At 57.0% G+C, this 14,464-nt stretch overlaps 2 protein-coding genes across 2 annotated transcripts; both read right to left on the minus strand.

The window, feature by feature from the left end:
• Positions 1–1,108: 1,108 nt before the first annotated feature.
• On the minus strand, positions 1,109–5,717 carry NAA10 (N-alpha-acetyltransferase 10, NatA catalytic subunit). Its single transcript, XM_008159253.3, has 8 exons — positions 5,564–5,717; positions 5,004–5,102; positions 4,611–4,669; positions 3,476–3,521; positions 3,274–3,389; positions 3,029–3,073; positions 2,122–2,206; positions 1,109–1,424 (listed from the first exon to the last, which is right to left on the minus strand). The coding sequence occupies exons 1-8, from the start codon at positions 5,582–5,584 to the stop codon at positions 1,188–1,190; spliced, it is 708 nt and encodes a 235-aa protein (XP_008157475.1). The 5' UTR covers positions 5,585–5,717; the 3' UTR covers positions 1,109–1,187.
• Positions 5,718–5,966: 249 nt separating this feature from the next.
• Positions 5,967–14,157, minus strand: RENBP (renin binding protein). The gene is made up of 11 exons (XM_028136143.2): positions 14,080–14,157; positions 13,649–13,758; positions 13,420–13,495; positions 13,150–13,225; positions 12,814–12,986; positions 11,070–11,294; positions 10,188–10,269; positions 9,664–9,839; positions 8,106–8,237; positions 6,234–6,321; positions 5,967–6,143 (listed from the first exon to the last, which is right to left on the minus strand). Exons 1-11 carry the CDS (start codon positions 14,155–14,157, stop codon positions 6,076–6,078), a joined length of 1,284 nt encoding a protein of 427 aa, XP_027991944.2. The 3' UTR covers positions 5,967–6,075.
• Positions 14,158–14,464: the final 307 nt, after the last annotated feature.

Consider the following 14,464-nt stretch of genomic DNA (forward strand, 5'->3'; position numbering starts at 1 on the left):
CGGCTTGCGAACCAGAAGGGACTGACGCCAGACGCGGAGGGCGGAGCGAGTAGCGGAGCCAATCAGAACAAAGCGCCGCCAGAGCCGGCGAGCCAGCGGCTGCGCGAAGACGCAATCCTCAGACCTTACCCCCGCCCCCTAGCTTCAGCTTCCTCGGCTGCCTGTTGATCACGTGCCAGGCGCCAGCCAATGAGAAGCGAGCTCCAGCCCCGTGGCGAAAAATTCAGCCCGGCGGGGGGAATAGCGTGCCATCTGCAGTAGCAGGGACAGAAGGCAGTGACAGCTCAGGAGTGCTGAGCTTCCCTGGGAGGTGGGTCGCTCAGACAGCCTGCTTTGCGTCTAGGAGCAGCAAGTGATGGCGCTGCAGCCAGAAGAAAGGGCACAGGAACAAATCTGGGGATTATAGTGAAGCTGTGAAATGACATGCCTTTGTCAAAAGCCATAGAGGGAAATGTAACCCCTGGACTATAGTTAATAATGTATCAATATTGGCTCATCAATTGTAACAAATGCAACACCATACTAAATGTTAACAGGGGAAACTGAGGGGGTAGATGGGGTGTGTGGAAACTCCACACTATCTGCTCAGTTCTGTAAACCTAAAACTACTAAAAATAAAGTCTATTAATTATTTTCAAATTAAGGTTTAGGTTAGGAAATAGATTCAAGGGGCAGTATGGTGGTCACACACACAGGACCCACTGACCTTTTGGATACAGGAGACGGAGGAATTAAAAACAGTTGCCAAAACTTCAGCAACTAAGTAACTGGTTGGGCCATTATCCAGGTAGGACATCAGTGAATAAGCCCAATGAGCAGTTGGACTTAGGCATCTAAAGCCCAGCAAGGCAGTGAAAAGCAGGGCTCAGAAGGCAGAACATCTGTCCCCAAGGTGGGGGTGGCTCCCATAACTCCAGGGTCTCCCTCCCCAGAGCCCAAAGATGCTGACAGCCATCAGACTTGGGAGCTCCACCTCCAAACCCACACGAAGCTACTCGGGCTTTCCAGGATGCGTTGTGCCAAAGGGTCGTGAGGTCCAGCCCCACAGGGTCACAGAGGGGCCTGAGAGAGGCAACCCCCCACAAACGCGCACACTCGCACACACAAACCCCCCCCTGGGTGAAGTTTATTGTGAAACCTCAGGTGAGGATGGGAGGGGCAGGAGGCCAGGGCAGGGAGAGGAGGCTCTAGGAAGCTGAGTCGGAGGCCTCTGAGCTGTCCTTGACGTCGGTGCTCTCTGTGGTCTCGCTGACCTCGCTGAGGTCCTTGCTGTCACCACCGCTGTCCTCGGCAGCCAGGCCCTTCTCCTCACGACCGGGCTCTCCTGAGCTGGGCAGTGAGTTGCCCTTGCCCTCCGCCTTGTTCTCGATGGCGCCCAGCACTGTGTGCCTGCCCTTCTCCTTCAGCTCCAGGTGCCGCCTCAGCTGCCACCAGAAGCCCAGGGAGAAGCAGGAGGAAGATGACAGGGGCCTAAGTCTCCAAGACCACGTAAGCCCTCTCTGGCTGCCCAAGAGAGCCTGTGTCTGTCACTTGCTGGGGGCAGAGGGTAAGATGAGAGGCAGCAGGGCCAGGGGAGGAAACACAGGACTGCATTGGGTTGAATCCTGGCTCTGCTCTCTCTGGGGCTGTCTCCCCTCCTGGAAAGGAAGTATGCTCAGGCCTCCCTCATTTGGGCTGCTGTAGGACTTGACTTTCTCCTCAGCCTTGTTTTGTCTTATCCCTGAGCCTTGGGGCAGGCCATGGCTGTTCCCAGGCCCCCACCGCTATCCTAGAGCCCTCATTCTCAGTGCATCCAGGGGCCTCCCTCCCTTGCCTCTCACGTCACGCCTCAGAGTGGCACAAGCTTCTTTCCTGAGAATGGAATCTTGGGGCCTCCTTCAAAGCCCCGACAAGGCCCAGCTCCCTACCTGACAGCTGGGGAAACTGAGGTGACGAGCACCATGACTCACAGCAATGTAGCCACAATGGCTAGCGCCTGGTCCGTCTTGTCTGTAGCCCCTCACAGGCCTCCAACTGTCTCAGGGCCCCTGGGAGCTTTACCTTCCCTCCAGCGGGGGCTCCCCTACTTACCTTGCTCTTCTTTATCTGTGGGGACTGTGGCCCTGGCCCCCCTAGACTTACCTCATCGGCCATCTGGGTGAGATCCCGCTTCATGGCATACGCATCTTCCCCATCTGCATAGTATTTGGGTTCCACTTCGCTGATCCTGTGGGCAGGGGTTGGGGAGAAGGACAACCCGAGAATCAGGGGTCACATTCTCCTCAGCCTTCTGGCGTCACAGGCTAGTGGGGCAAGATGTCCTGTCTCAGGGGGTTCCTCCATGGACAACCCACCCAGCTTTTGCCATCATGTATTGGGTGCATCAATTCCCTGCCAGGCTCTCTCTGTCCTGTGCCGGGCACACAGAGACTCCAATGTACCTGATGGATCCGCCCTCATCCACCAGGCTGCCCAGAGATCTAGATCAGCGGCCGCCAACCTTTCGGACCTCAGGGACCACCAGTGGTCCGCGGACTACCGGTTGGCGGCTGCTGCAATCCCTCTGCTCCCCATGCTGACAGCACATTCTACCTGGACATGCTTAAGCTTCTGTAGCAGCAACATTCTCCTTTCTTCTGGTCCCACTTGGATGCTTTTAGGTACCTGGCCACTTTTGAGTTCTATTCCTAGGCTTCTGTTCATGTCCTGAGCCCTCATATATCCTCCTGAGAAGCCCATGTGCTCTGCACCACACTGCCCATCACCTGCCCTCAGCCACCATCAAGCAATCGCTCCTCCACCCAGCAAGACACACCACACATCCTCCTGCATCACACAATCCTTGAGCAGATGGCAGCAGGCAAGTGCCATCACCATTGAGAACGGAGGAGGCACCCTGGCAATGAGGGTGGAGTCCAGGACCTGCTCCCCCATCTCAGCTGCCCCTGCCCCCCTGCCCGGAAGGCAGCTCCGTCCCTCTCAGCAATCTGGATGAGCCAGCCACACCTGGGACCACCCCACTCCATTAGAAAAATCTCGATCTACTTACTGAAAGTTGAGGGTGTTGGAATAGAGGTGCAGGGCGGCCCGGTTACTGCAGGGGAATAAGGCACTGCTGAGCTGCACAGACTCGGCCAGGCAGGGACAGCATGTCCAGGTCCTGCCCCTTTTCCTAGTGCCCCCTCCCCACTAATCCCCCTTCCCAGATCTTCTCCAAAAGCCAGGGCACCCCACGACCCACATCAACACAGTATCTTCTCCCCACTCCTCCCTTCCCTCGTCCCCGGCTTCCACCTCTTCCTGACATGCAGGGAGACGTATTTGGCATTGAAGTTCTCGATCATGGCTCGGGAGGCCTGGTCCATCAGTTTCTGAGCCAGGCCAAGGCGCCGGTGGGAACGCTTCACAGCCTGGAGGAAGAAGGGTAGGAGTTTGAGGGGTGCCCCAACTAACCCCTACTTCCACCCCCATCAAAGCCTGCGTGGGCCCAACGCACCAGTGAAGTGATATGTCCGTGAGGCACATCATCGGGGTCCTCTTCCCTACATCAAGAAGAAAGGAGGGAGGTTAGCAAGGAGCCTTGTGAAGATGCAGCTACCCCCACCACCCGGCACATGCGCATGGCAGGAGCATGTGCCGGGAGGTGGCCCCAGATCTGGGGTGGTGGGAGAGCTGGGACTCTGAAACCCCTCACAGCAGCCAAAAGACACGTGTAGTGTCAACGGAGTACAATGGAATATTGTTCAGTGATAAAAAGAAATGCGCTAGCAAGCCACGGAGGAACCTTAAATGCACGTTACTAAGTGAGAGAAGCCAATCTAAAAAGGCTACCTTGTTTCTGATTGCAGCTAAATGACATTCTGGAGAAAGGCAAGTCAAAACTAGAATGAGATACCACCTCACCCCTGTTAGAGTGGCCATTATCAACAAGACAAGCATTAAGTGTGGGAGAGGTTGTAGAAAAAAGGGAACCCTCATTCACTGCTAGTGGGAAGGTAGACTGGTATCACCACTATAGAAAGCAATCTGGCAATTCCTCACAAATTTAAGAATAGGGTACCCTTCCCCCCCTCCCTACGTGCGAGTCCATTCTGTGGGACTCTTTCCCTCTCCCCATTTGGGAGTCTGTACTTGTTCTTCAATAAATCTCCACCTTTGCTATAAAAAAAAAATTAAGAATAGAGCTACCATATGACCCAGCAATCCCACTCCTGGGTATATACCCGAAAAACTCTGACCCTAACCCTAACCCGGCCGGTGTGGCTCAGTGGTTGAGCGTGGACCTATAAACCAGGAGGTCACAGTCCGATTCCAGTCAAGGCACATACCCAGGTTGCAGGCTCGATCCCCAGTAGGGGGCGTGCAAGAGGCAGCCGATCAATGATTCTCTCTCATCGTTGATGTTTCTATCTCTCTCCCTCTCCCTTCCTCTCTGAAATCAATACAAATACATTGAAAAATTTTAACTGAAAGCTGAACTTTAAAAAGTCTATAAATTAATTTTAAAAAACAACCCAGGCAGCATCCACCAGACACGTGCAGTGCTGGTGCCCCCGCCCCTGTGGAAGATCCATGCCCATCCCCCCCCCCCAGCTCCCACACCAGGCTTCTCTCCCTCCTTGGTAACTCACATTTTGGCCAGGACATACCCCACAATCTTCCCATTCTCATCCTCCGCGATGTAAGAGAGCTGGGTGACAGGGAGGAGAAAGAAGTCAGAAAAAACAACTTCCTGTCAGAGGTGAGGAGCCCTCAGCAGCCACCCGGTCCCACAGCCCGCTGGGTGCATGACAGGCAGAAGTCCCTCCAGTGGTGAGTTCAGTAACAGCTCCTGACCTCCAGGCCAAGTGCCTTGGTTTCCCCAGACCACACTGTGCCCTGTCATAGGCAGGGAGGAGGACAGACACGGGTGGGAATTCTGCCCCTCCCTTGGCCCAGTCCTTAAGCTCCCCACCTCAGCTGAGAGCACCCACTCCTCCCAAACTGACGCCTGGTGTCCCCAGTCCCCAAATCCAGCTGCCCACCTGCGGCCAGGAGAGGCCATGGTAGAAGTAGTACTTCATTTGGTAGTTCTCTGGCAGGCACAGCAGGTTGCAGTGCTGCATGTTCATCAGGTCCTCTGGCTGAGGGAGGAGGGCATGGGAATGCGGTCAGGCCAGGGGCTGCGGTGACTAAGCAGGCCTGGGTCCTGTCAAAGCCCGCTCGCTGTCTGTCTATTCACCGATACACACACACACCCGACCCCCGACCCCCGCAGGGCTGGGCGGGCCTGTCTTTACACAGGTCTGGCCCACAGCCACCGTGCAAAAATCGTCTGTTCCTGGAATGAACGTGGGTGCAAGGGGAGCCCCCAGACACGATCCAACTGAGCCCCGACATCCCGCAAAGACGGGGTTTGCAGCCCCGACCCCCTCTCCGGGTAGATCCGGCCCCCTCTTGGTGTAGGTCCAGCCCCACGGGCGCGATGGCCTTCACCAGCCCCGCGCAGGGCGGTCGGCCCGGGACTCTAGGCCCCTCGAGAGCATGCGCACGCGGCCACCCAGCCCGCACCCACGCGACGCAGTCTTCCGCCCTGGACCCTCACCCGTGCATTGCGGATGTTCATGACGGCGACGAGGATGGCGGCTCCCAGCGGATCGTGAACGCGCAGTCAGCTGCTGCTGGCCGGACCCGGGCTGGGGCTCGGGCTGGAGCTGGGGGCCAGGTTCGAGCTCGCGGGGGCGGCGGCGGAAGGGGCGGTGCGGGACGGGCGGTCCACAGGCCGGAAGTGCTGCCGCTGCACCCGCCCTCGTGACCGCTCGGCCAATGCGCGAGGCGGGCAGGGGGCCGGGGCGGGACTGTCGGTGGGTGGGGCGGGGGTAGGCAAATACTCCGGGCCGTCGGACCGTGGGCTGGCGGGTCACTGTCTGGGTGAGCAGGTGTCCTCCGGCCACCGCGGCGGCTGCCCCTCCCTCGATCCCACAGACACACACACACACACACTCGCGGGCAGTGGAACAGGCTCAGTTTTATTTTGCGGTTCCGCGGGCGGGGTCGGCAGGTGGGGACCCGGCCCCTGGAAAGGGATCAGGGCGTGGACGGGACAGGGCCAGGGGCTCAGCGGCTCAGCAGAGCGTCCAGCATCTCTTCGCACATGGCTAGGCACCGCGGCACGTGGAAACAGCCTGCGGGAAAGGCGGGATGGCGAGTTGGGAGGACCGGGGTCCACCGAATTCCCAGAGCTCCCCCGAGACCCCACCCTGTCTCCCGCTCACCTTTGAAAGGACCTCCCTTGATGGTGAGGGCAACCGTCCCATCTCGGTTTAGGTAGCCAAACCACTCCCCATGCTCAGGATCGCGAAACTGGAATAACAATGACACAGTGACAGCCAGCACCTACAGGAGCTGTGCATATGAGCCAGGCCTGGGGAAGGGCTTCTCACTGCCCCACGGCACCGCGACCAGGGTCAGAGCTCCGGTTGACCCCGGGGAACGTGGCTCCAGGATCAGTGCTCAGTGTAGTGGTCAAAGATAAAAGCGAGGGGCTTTCCCTTTTTCCCTTCCTGAGAGGGGGTGGGAAAGGGCCACAGGCTGTTAGATGAAACATTGGGAGATGAACTAACAAGAACCCTGCTTGGGGATGACAGAAACACCCTATATCTTGTTCAAATGCCATCTCTAGCTCTTAAAAATATGTTGCTTACATGTAACATCAGACAGTTTAAACTGGTGGCCTCTAACACATGTTCTTTATGAGTGCATTCAATATTAAGATATAGCCTTGCCCAGGCCAGTGTACCTCAGTTGGCTGGGTGTCATCCCTTGCATGGAAGGGGTGCCAATTCAATTCCCAGTCAGGACGCATGCCAGGGTTACAGGCTCCATCACAGTAGGGGCTGTGCAGGAGGCAGCCAATTGATGTTTTGCTTGCACATTGATGTTTCTCTCTCTCTCTCCTTTCCTCTCTCTCTTTAAAAAATATATTTTTAAAGACATAGCCTTGAGTCTCAGGACTCCCTGGTTTGGAAATAGTGAGGAGCTTGTGCTATATTTGAGATGCCTCTCTAAATACAGTGCAACGTGAACATATGTGGGGTTTCTATTGGTGACAAAGGCAGGCGCTGCTACTGTGGTCATTGCCTCCATTCATAATGGGAGTAAATGCTGGATTTCAGTTAGTGCTTAGTAAAAATAAAGATGTAATTTCCCCTTAGTTTTGAGGCCCACGGACCCCAGAATAAGACCCCCTGCTGATTCTTGTCTCCTTTGCTGGGCCCTCCTATTCCCTCCTCTCCTGTACTTTTATTTTTTTAAATATATTTTATTATTCCTCCCTTACAGAGAGGAAAGGAGAGTGATAGTTAGAAACATCGATGAAAGAGAAACATCGATCAGCTGCCTCCTGCACACCCCCCAATGGGGATATGCCCGCAACCAAGGTACATGCCCTTGACCGGAATCGAACCCGGGACCTTTCAGTCCGCAGGCCGACGCTCTATCCACTGAGCCAAACCGGTTAGGGCTACAGTATATTCTTCTGACACCCAAACAGTCATGGCCCAGACTTCCCCAATTAACTAGACTATGATCATCTGTCCACTGCATATCCCACCCCAGGCCAGGTGTTAGAGGCCCCCACCCTCACTGGCCAGGATGACAGCGACAGCCTCCTGGCTCCGTGCCCCAGAGCCTCTTCCTGAAGCCCCAGTAATGCGTAAATCAGACAAGCTAACAACTCTGTACAGACCACCCCCACCGCCATTATTCCTTCCCACAGCCCCTGACCTTGCCTTATTTTCCATAGCTCCCATCGCCATCTGGGTTTGCCTGTTCACTTGTTTATAGTCTGTCTCTCCCCCCCCCTCACCAACACCCCACTGAAACGTGAGCTCCAGGGGAGCAGGGACTGCTTCGTTGACTAAACAGAGGGTACTGGGGGCCCTCCAGGAACTCAGATCAGCTGAGGGACCACATTCAATGAAGGAGAGAGTAGGGGGTGCGGGAGGAGCCATTTCTATCCCTGCCCAGCCTCCTCCCACTGCCCAGGAAAGCCTGGCCCTGGCCTGCCCAGGGAAGAATGACTGCCCACTGTACCTCCCACACCCTTGCCAAGCCCAGCGAGGACTGGACCAGGAAGCAGCACTTACCTGGCGGAAGGTGTACTCAGCCACCTGGTAGAAGAGGTGTAGTAAGGCAGGGTCCCCACTGTCGCTGTAGCCCATGAGGAAGGCAATCATGGCTTCACTGTGCGGCCACCAGAGCTTCATGGCCCACTCCAGCTGAGAGCAGAGCAGAGGCAGCATCTGAGAGCCCTGCGTCCCCCCAACCCCACCTGTCTCAGCAGGAAAGTCACCCCCATCTTTCAGGTCCTGGCTCAGACTCCCTCTGGCCCAAGCACTTGGAGCTTAGTCACAGGATGGACATCTCTGGGGTTTGAAAGGCTCCCCAGAATAGGACTAGCTTTTTTTTTTTTTTTTTTTTTTTTAATATATTTTATTGATTTTTTACAGAGAGGAAGGGAGAAGGATAGAGAGCTAGAAACATCGATGATAGAGAAACATAGACCAGCTGCCTCCTGCACACTCCCTACCGGGAATGTGCCTGCAACCGAGGTACATGCCCTGACCGGAATCGAACCTGGGACCTTTCAGTCCGCAGGCCGACCTCTATCCACTGAGCCAAACCGGTTTCAGGGGTGGGTCAGGCTACTCTTTAACCTTGGAATTGAAACCATGTCTGTCTTGTCAGTCTGTCTAAAGCCCCTCGGACACTCAGCCACCCTCTGCAGATCTCAGCAGGATCAAGACACAGAGGAAACAGACATAGGGAGCAAATCTGTTCCCCCTGCTGACACCTTAAAATCACCTAGACAGCCCCACCAGCGTGGCTCAGTGATTGAGCATTGACCTATGAACCGGGAAGTCACGGTTCAATTCCCGGTCAGGGCACATGCCCGGGTTGTGGGCCCGATGTCCAGTGGGGGGCAGGCAGGAGGCAGCTGATCAATGATTCTCTCTCATCATTGATGTTTCTATATCTCTCTCCCCCTCCTTCCTTTATGAAATCAATCCTATATAATAAAAGGCTAATGTGCAAATCGACCAAATGGCAGAACAACTGGTTGCTATGATGCACACTGACCACCAGGGGGCAGATGCTCAATGCAGGAGCTGCCCCTTGGTGGTCAGTGCACTCCCACAGGGGAGCACAGCTCAGCCAGAAACTGGGCTCAGGGCTGGTGAGCCCCGTGGCAGTGGCAGGAGCCTCTCCCACCTCCGTGGCAGCGCTAAGGATGTCCGACTGTCCTAAGCCCTCAGTCGGACATCCCCCCCGAGGACTTCCGGACTGCAAGAGGGCACAGGCTGGGCTAAGGGACACCCCCACACACACATGAGTGCATGAATTTCGTGCACCGGGCCTCTAGTACAAATATATTTTTTAAAGTTGAAAACTTTTACTTAAACAAATCACCCAGTGAGCCTTTCAAAGATGAAGGGGACAAGTGTCTCTGCATCGGCATTGTCTGTGCTCCCTAGTGGCCTTCCTATGCACATAAGGTTGAGGACCACTGGGGTCACACTGGGCAAGTTCAATGCTGAGCCCTGAGTCCCCCTCTATGAAATAGGTGATGGCAGCAGCTATGAACCACCCAGGACAGAAAGCTTGGAACAGGTTAGCATCAGGTGGCCCTGGGCGCATTCCCACCTGGGTAGGGCAAAGGCCATCCACATCCTGGAAGTACAAGAGGCCTCCGTGGTCAGGGTCCCATCCAGAGCGGAAAGGTAACAATAGGAACTTGTCAATAATGTGGGCTCGAAGTTCAGGGTCACCTTTCCGGGTGGCGTGACGGAGCAGGAACCATCCAGCTTCTAGTGCGTGGCCTGGTGAAGGATCAGGGTGAGGGAGGCAGTGGATACTCCCCTAGGCAGGGAGGCTCAAGCCCCTACGCTGACCACTGTGCCTTCCTTCCTCCCTAACAATGGGAGCTACTCTGAGCTCCCTGGCCCACCCAACAGCCTCTCCCATGCAGAAAACTCACCCCCCCAGTCCACCCCAGACTACCTCTCCTGCTGATACCCCAGCCTGGGAGGCCTGTCACCCCTTCTTTGCCGGGTCCTTGGTTTGCGGAGGGTGGAAGGAGGAAGGCAGTCCCCATGCTGAAGCCCAGGGACCAAGGCTGGTGTCACTTCCCTTCTCCTGGATGGCACCCAGCCCACCCTGCTCCTCACCTGCGTTCTGGTGTCTCCCCAGGCAACCGGGGAGTTCCTTGCCATCCTCTGACACATTCTCCAGCACAGCCTGCCCATCCCTCTGCCAGGGGAAGAGAAGGAAATTCTGTCTTCATCTCCGACCATCCAACCAGAAAGACCCTCCTTCCCTCCATAATCCGCAAGCTTGGGCAAGCCTGGCTCAGAGGGGCGTTTGAGGAGGGGCCAATTCATTCCCAGGAGCCCAGATACCTTGTAACCCTTGCTCTAGGCCTGCCCTCCCCCGTCCAAGAAGGAAAAGGTGAAACATTAAAGAGGACTGAGATTGGATGGGCTGGGCTGCCCACAGAAGCGTGGAAGGACTTGGGTCTGGCTGGTTTCCTGCTTGCTGATGTGTCCCAGGCTCCGGCGCCCTCCCTCCCTCTTGCCTTTGGCCCCACCCAGCTCCCTGGCTCTCCACATTTCCAAGGGTCCTGGGCCACGCCGCCCTCCCCATCATTTTTTTGTTTTGTTTTGTTAATCCTCACCCAATGACACTTTTCCATTGATTTTTTAGAGAGTGGAAGGGAGGGGGAGAGACAGAGAAACATCGCTAAGACACATCTATTGGTTGCCTTCCACCCAAGCCCTGACCTGACCAGGGCCAGGGATCGATTGAGCCTGCAACCGAGGTACTTGCCCTTGACGGAATCGAACCCAGGACCCTTCAGTCCGTGGACTGATGCTCTATCCACTGAGCCAAACCGGCTAGGGCAAGCCTCCCTATCTGTGAAGGGGACCATCAGGGCCCAGGTTGGGGTGGGTGTGTGCAGAGGAAGAGCCCAGCCGGGAGGAGTGGGAAGTGCCCTGCCCCCCAGTGCCCAGGCCCCCGTCTGGCAGCTGGCATCAGCCTCCTGCCCCCACCTGGACGTGCTGCAGAATCCTCTGGGCGCACCAGTCATCCAGCTCCGCGTACTTGCTCGCCATCTCCTTGTCCGCCTCCCCGAGCTGCTCCACCAGGTTAAGCAGCATCATGGGCACCGCCATGGACTCTGAGGCTGGGGCCCCTGGGAGCCAGGGCCGGCCCAGTCCCGATGGCTCTTTCCGCACCCAGTGTACGATCTGATCCATCATCTCCACGGCTTCGCTCTGGGTGAGGGGAGAGGAGGGAGGCCCAGGCTGAGGCTGCGTCCCGTCCAGCCCACCCACTCACAGGACACCTTTCTCCACCAAGGGCCCACTCCGGGCCTGGCCCCTCATTGTGTGCAGGGGACCAGGGTGGATCTGCCCCACCCTGACTCAGAGGCTCCCAGGGGGGGTATAGGGCAGTGGTCGGCAAACTCATTAGTCAACAGAGCCAAATATCAACAGTACAACGATTGAAATTTCTTTGGAGAGCCAAATTTTTTTAACTTAAACTTCTTCTAACGCCACTTCTTCAAAATAGACTCGCCCAGGCCGTGGTATCTTGTGGAAGAGCCACACTCAAGGGGCCCAAGAGCCGCATGTGGCTCGCGAGCCGCGGTTTGCCGACCACGGGTATAGGCTACTCCCAGGCAGTGAGGTTGGGTCTGAAAGCACAAGGAGGCCCAGGAGAAGGGAGAGGCGCCCTCCCAGGTGGAAGCTGGGCAAGGATTGGCCCCTTTGTGCCCAGGGCCCCTGTGAAGGTGTGGGGAGAGGGGAGGAGTTCAGAAGTGAACAAAGACTTCTGGGGGGCCCTAGCCAGTTTGGCTCAGTGGATAGAGCATTGGCTTTCGGACTGAAGGGTCCCAGATTTGATTCTGGTCAGGGGCACATGCCTGGGTTGTGGGCTCCATCCCCAGTGTGGGACATGCAGGAGGTAGCCTATCAATGGTTCTCTCTCATCATTGATGTTTCTATCTCTCTCTCCCTCTCCCTTCCTCTCTGAATATATTTTATTGATTTTTCACAGAGAGGAAGGGAGAGGGATAGAGAGCCAGAAACATCGATGAGAGAGAAACATCGATCAGCTGCCTCCTGCACACCTCCTACTGGGGATGTGCCCAAAACCAAGGCACATGCCTCCGACCGGGATCGAACCTGGGACCCCTGAGTCCCCAGGCCGACGCTCCATCCACTGAGCCAAACTGGCCAGGGCTGAAATCAATTTAAAAAAAATTTTTTTTAAGACTTCTGGGGGACACCCTTGGACACACTGACAATATAGTGCAACAAGAGGGGTATTGCCAGCAGCCTTGGAGCCCCGGGGGCTCATAGGAAGGATTAACATTGAGAGCAGATCCAGCCTGCAGACAGGGCCCGGGGAAGGATTAACATTGAGAGCAGATCCAGCCTGCAGACAGGGCCCGGGGAAGGATTAACATTGAGAGCAGATCCAGCCTGCAGACAGGGCCTGAGGAAGGATTAACATTGAGAGCAGATCCAGCCTGCAGACAGGACCCGGGGAAGGATTAACATTGAGTGCAGATCCAGCCTGCAGACAGGGCCCGGGGAAGGATTAACATTGAGTGCAGATCCAGCCTGCAGACAGGGCCCGGGGAAGGATTAACATTGAGAGCAGATCCAGCCTGCAGACTCGGGGTGGGGGAGTGGGGGGAGGGCTTGCATGAAGAGTGGGAATGCACGTGGCCATGCCCAGCACAGGCCAGAGCACAGAGACGCTCAGGACAGCCTTCTTCCCACACACCTGGTAACGTGCTTCCCCTGTCACCCTCCACAGCTCATCCATGGCCATGATGTAGAAACACTCGCTAAAGATGGTTCGCTGCACCTTGACCGGGCGGCCATCCCGAGTCAGGACAAAGGCACACTTCTTCCCAGGAGGTGCCACTCGGGCGTAGCGCAGCAAAAACTCGCCACCTGGTGGTTGGGAAGTTGACATGCTACAACTCAGTTGAGGACACCCACCTTCCCTTCTTCCTTCACTGTTTCTAGACCCCCGCCCCGGCAGGAAATAGGAGCACAGGAGCTATTGAGTAAACTTGGGAGGGACCTCTGGGGAGATGGGGCAGGGTGGGGGCACCTGCTTTAGCTGATTCCAGAAGTTCAGGGCGGCGGAAGCGCTCAAATTTGCGGTACAGGCGACAGTACGTCCACACCTGGAGGGGCAGAGGGAACATGGCTTAAGCGGGGAGCAGCGGGGACCTCAGGGCTGGGATGAGGGGGAGTCCTAGATGCCCTTGTCAGGAGAGGAATAGTGTTTTGAGATGACAGGCCTTGTGGTGTGGGTGGGTATGCATGCGTGGACCGTAAGCCTGCCTTTGGCGAGCTGCAAGCCTCAGCACATCCCTACCTGCCTCCCCTGCAGCCAGACATACTTGAGGTCGTCATACACCTTCCCGTCTCGGCCGAGGCAGGTGAAGAAGCCCCTGTGGGACACCAAGTTAGCAAAGGGAAGAAGGGGCCTGCACCCCCCACAGCCCATGGACCCAGCAGATCTGCGTCTGCTGGCGGAGGGCGCGGGGGGGGGGGGGGTTCAGGTGGGGCAAAGACCACGTTGAGATGAGAATGAAGAGGCGCACCCATGCTCCTGGTCGTGGGAGTGCTCCATCCAGAAAGCCACCACGCGGTCCAGCTCCTGCTCCATGCGCTCCTTCCAGGCTTGCAGAGTCTCCCGCTCCTTCTCCATGTCCTGGGGAAACTTAGGACTTGGAGGCTCAGCTCCCCCAACAGACCCCTCCTCCGCATCATCCTGGTAGCCAGCCTCCTCACCGGGCTCCTCTGTGCCCAAGACACCCCAGGCTTGAGTGGGCTGTCTGACCCGTCTCCTGGGCTTGGGGACCCAGCCCTTGGGGGTCCCCCAAACCCCCGCCAGCCGTGTGCAGGGCTGTCCTCCGGTCGGGGACCAGCCCCAGGACTGATCCCACCAACCCCGGAGATCCACCCGCACGGGTCCCACCACGGGCCTGCCACACTCGGAGACGACCCCCCCTCCCCCCCACCTCATCCCTACCTCTCCTTCAGGAAGCCAAACGGAGCGGGTCCAGGTCCCGTGACTGTCACTCAGCTGATCCAGCTTTGCCCCACCCATCCCCTCCTCCCGGGTTTTGTACGGCCTGAGGGCGGGGCCGCTGCGGGGGCGGGGCTTGGTCATCGCTCGGCCCCGCCCCCCCGCGCTCGGGCTCCGCCTTCACGTTCGGGCTCGCTGCGACCCTCTGGTGGCTGAACTTCGCGATTGCCGCTGCTGGGGCCTTCAGCTCAATAAACTCTTGGTGGGAAATACTGGGTTAGCTGGCAGGAAGGTCTAGGGTTGTGGGGGGTGTTTTGGGGAACACGAGCCGCCTTTCCCTCCTCAACCACCTCCCCCTGAATCCTGAGAGGGGTCCTAGTGTGTGTGT

Source organism: Eptesicus fuscus, chromosome 1 (genome assembly GCF_027574615.1).
Source record: "Eptesicus fuscus isolate TK198812 chromosome 1, DD_ASM_mEF_20220401, whole genome shotgun sequence".
Lineage (NCBI taxonomy): Eukaryota > Metazoa > Chordata > Mammalia > Chiroptera > Vespertilionidae > Eptesicus > Eptesicus fuscus.

Bases quoted from the DNA above. Each gene is read 5' to 3' on its own strand.
- NAA10 (XM_008159253.3), bottom strand. From the start codon at position 5,584: ATGAACATCCGCAATGCACGG. The intron at 3,522-4,610 runs GTGAGTTACCAA...TTCTTGATGTAG, and splicing joins GGGTATGTCCTGGCCAAAAT to GGAAGAGGACCCCGATGATG. The intron at 2,207-3,028 runs GTAAGTAGATCG...CCCTGCCCACAG, and splicing joins TCCAACACCCTCAACTTTCA to GATCAGCGAAGTGGAACCCA.
- RENBP (XM_028136143.2), bottom strand. From the start codon at position 14,157: ATGGGTGGGGCAAAGCTGGATCAGCTGAGTGACAGTCACGGGACCTGG. The intron at 9,840-10,187 runs GTGAGGAGCAGG...ATCCTTCACCAG, and splicing joins GGGGAGACACCAGAACGCAG to GCCACGCACTAGAAGCTGGA. The intron at 8,238-9,663 runs GTGGGAATGCGC...CTCTGCTCTCAG, and splicing joins ATGGCCTTTGCCCTACCCAG to CTGGAGTGGGCCATGAAGCT.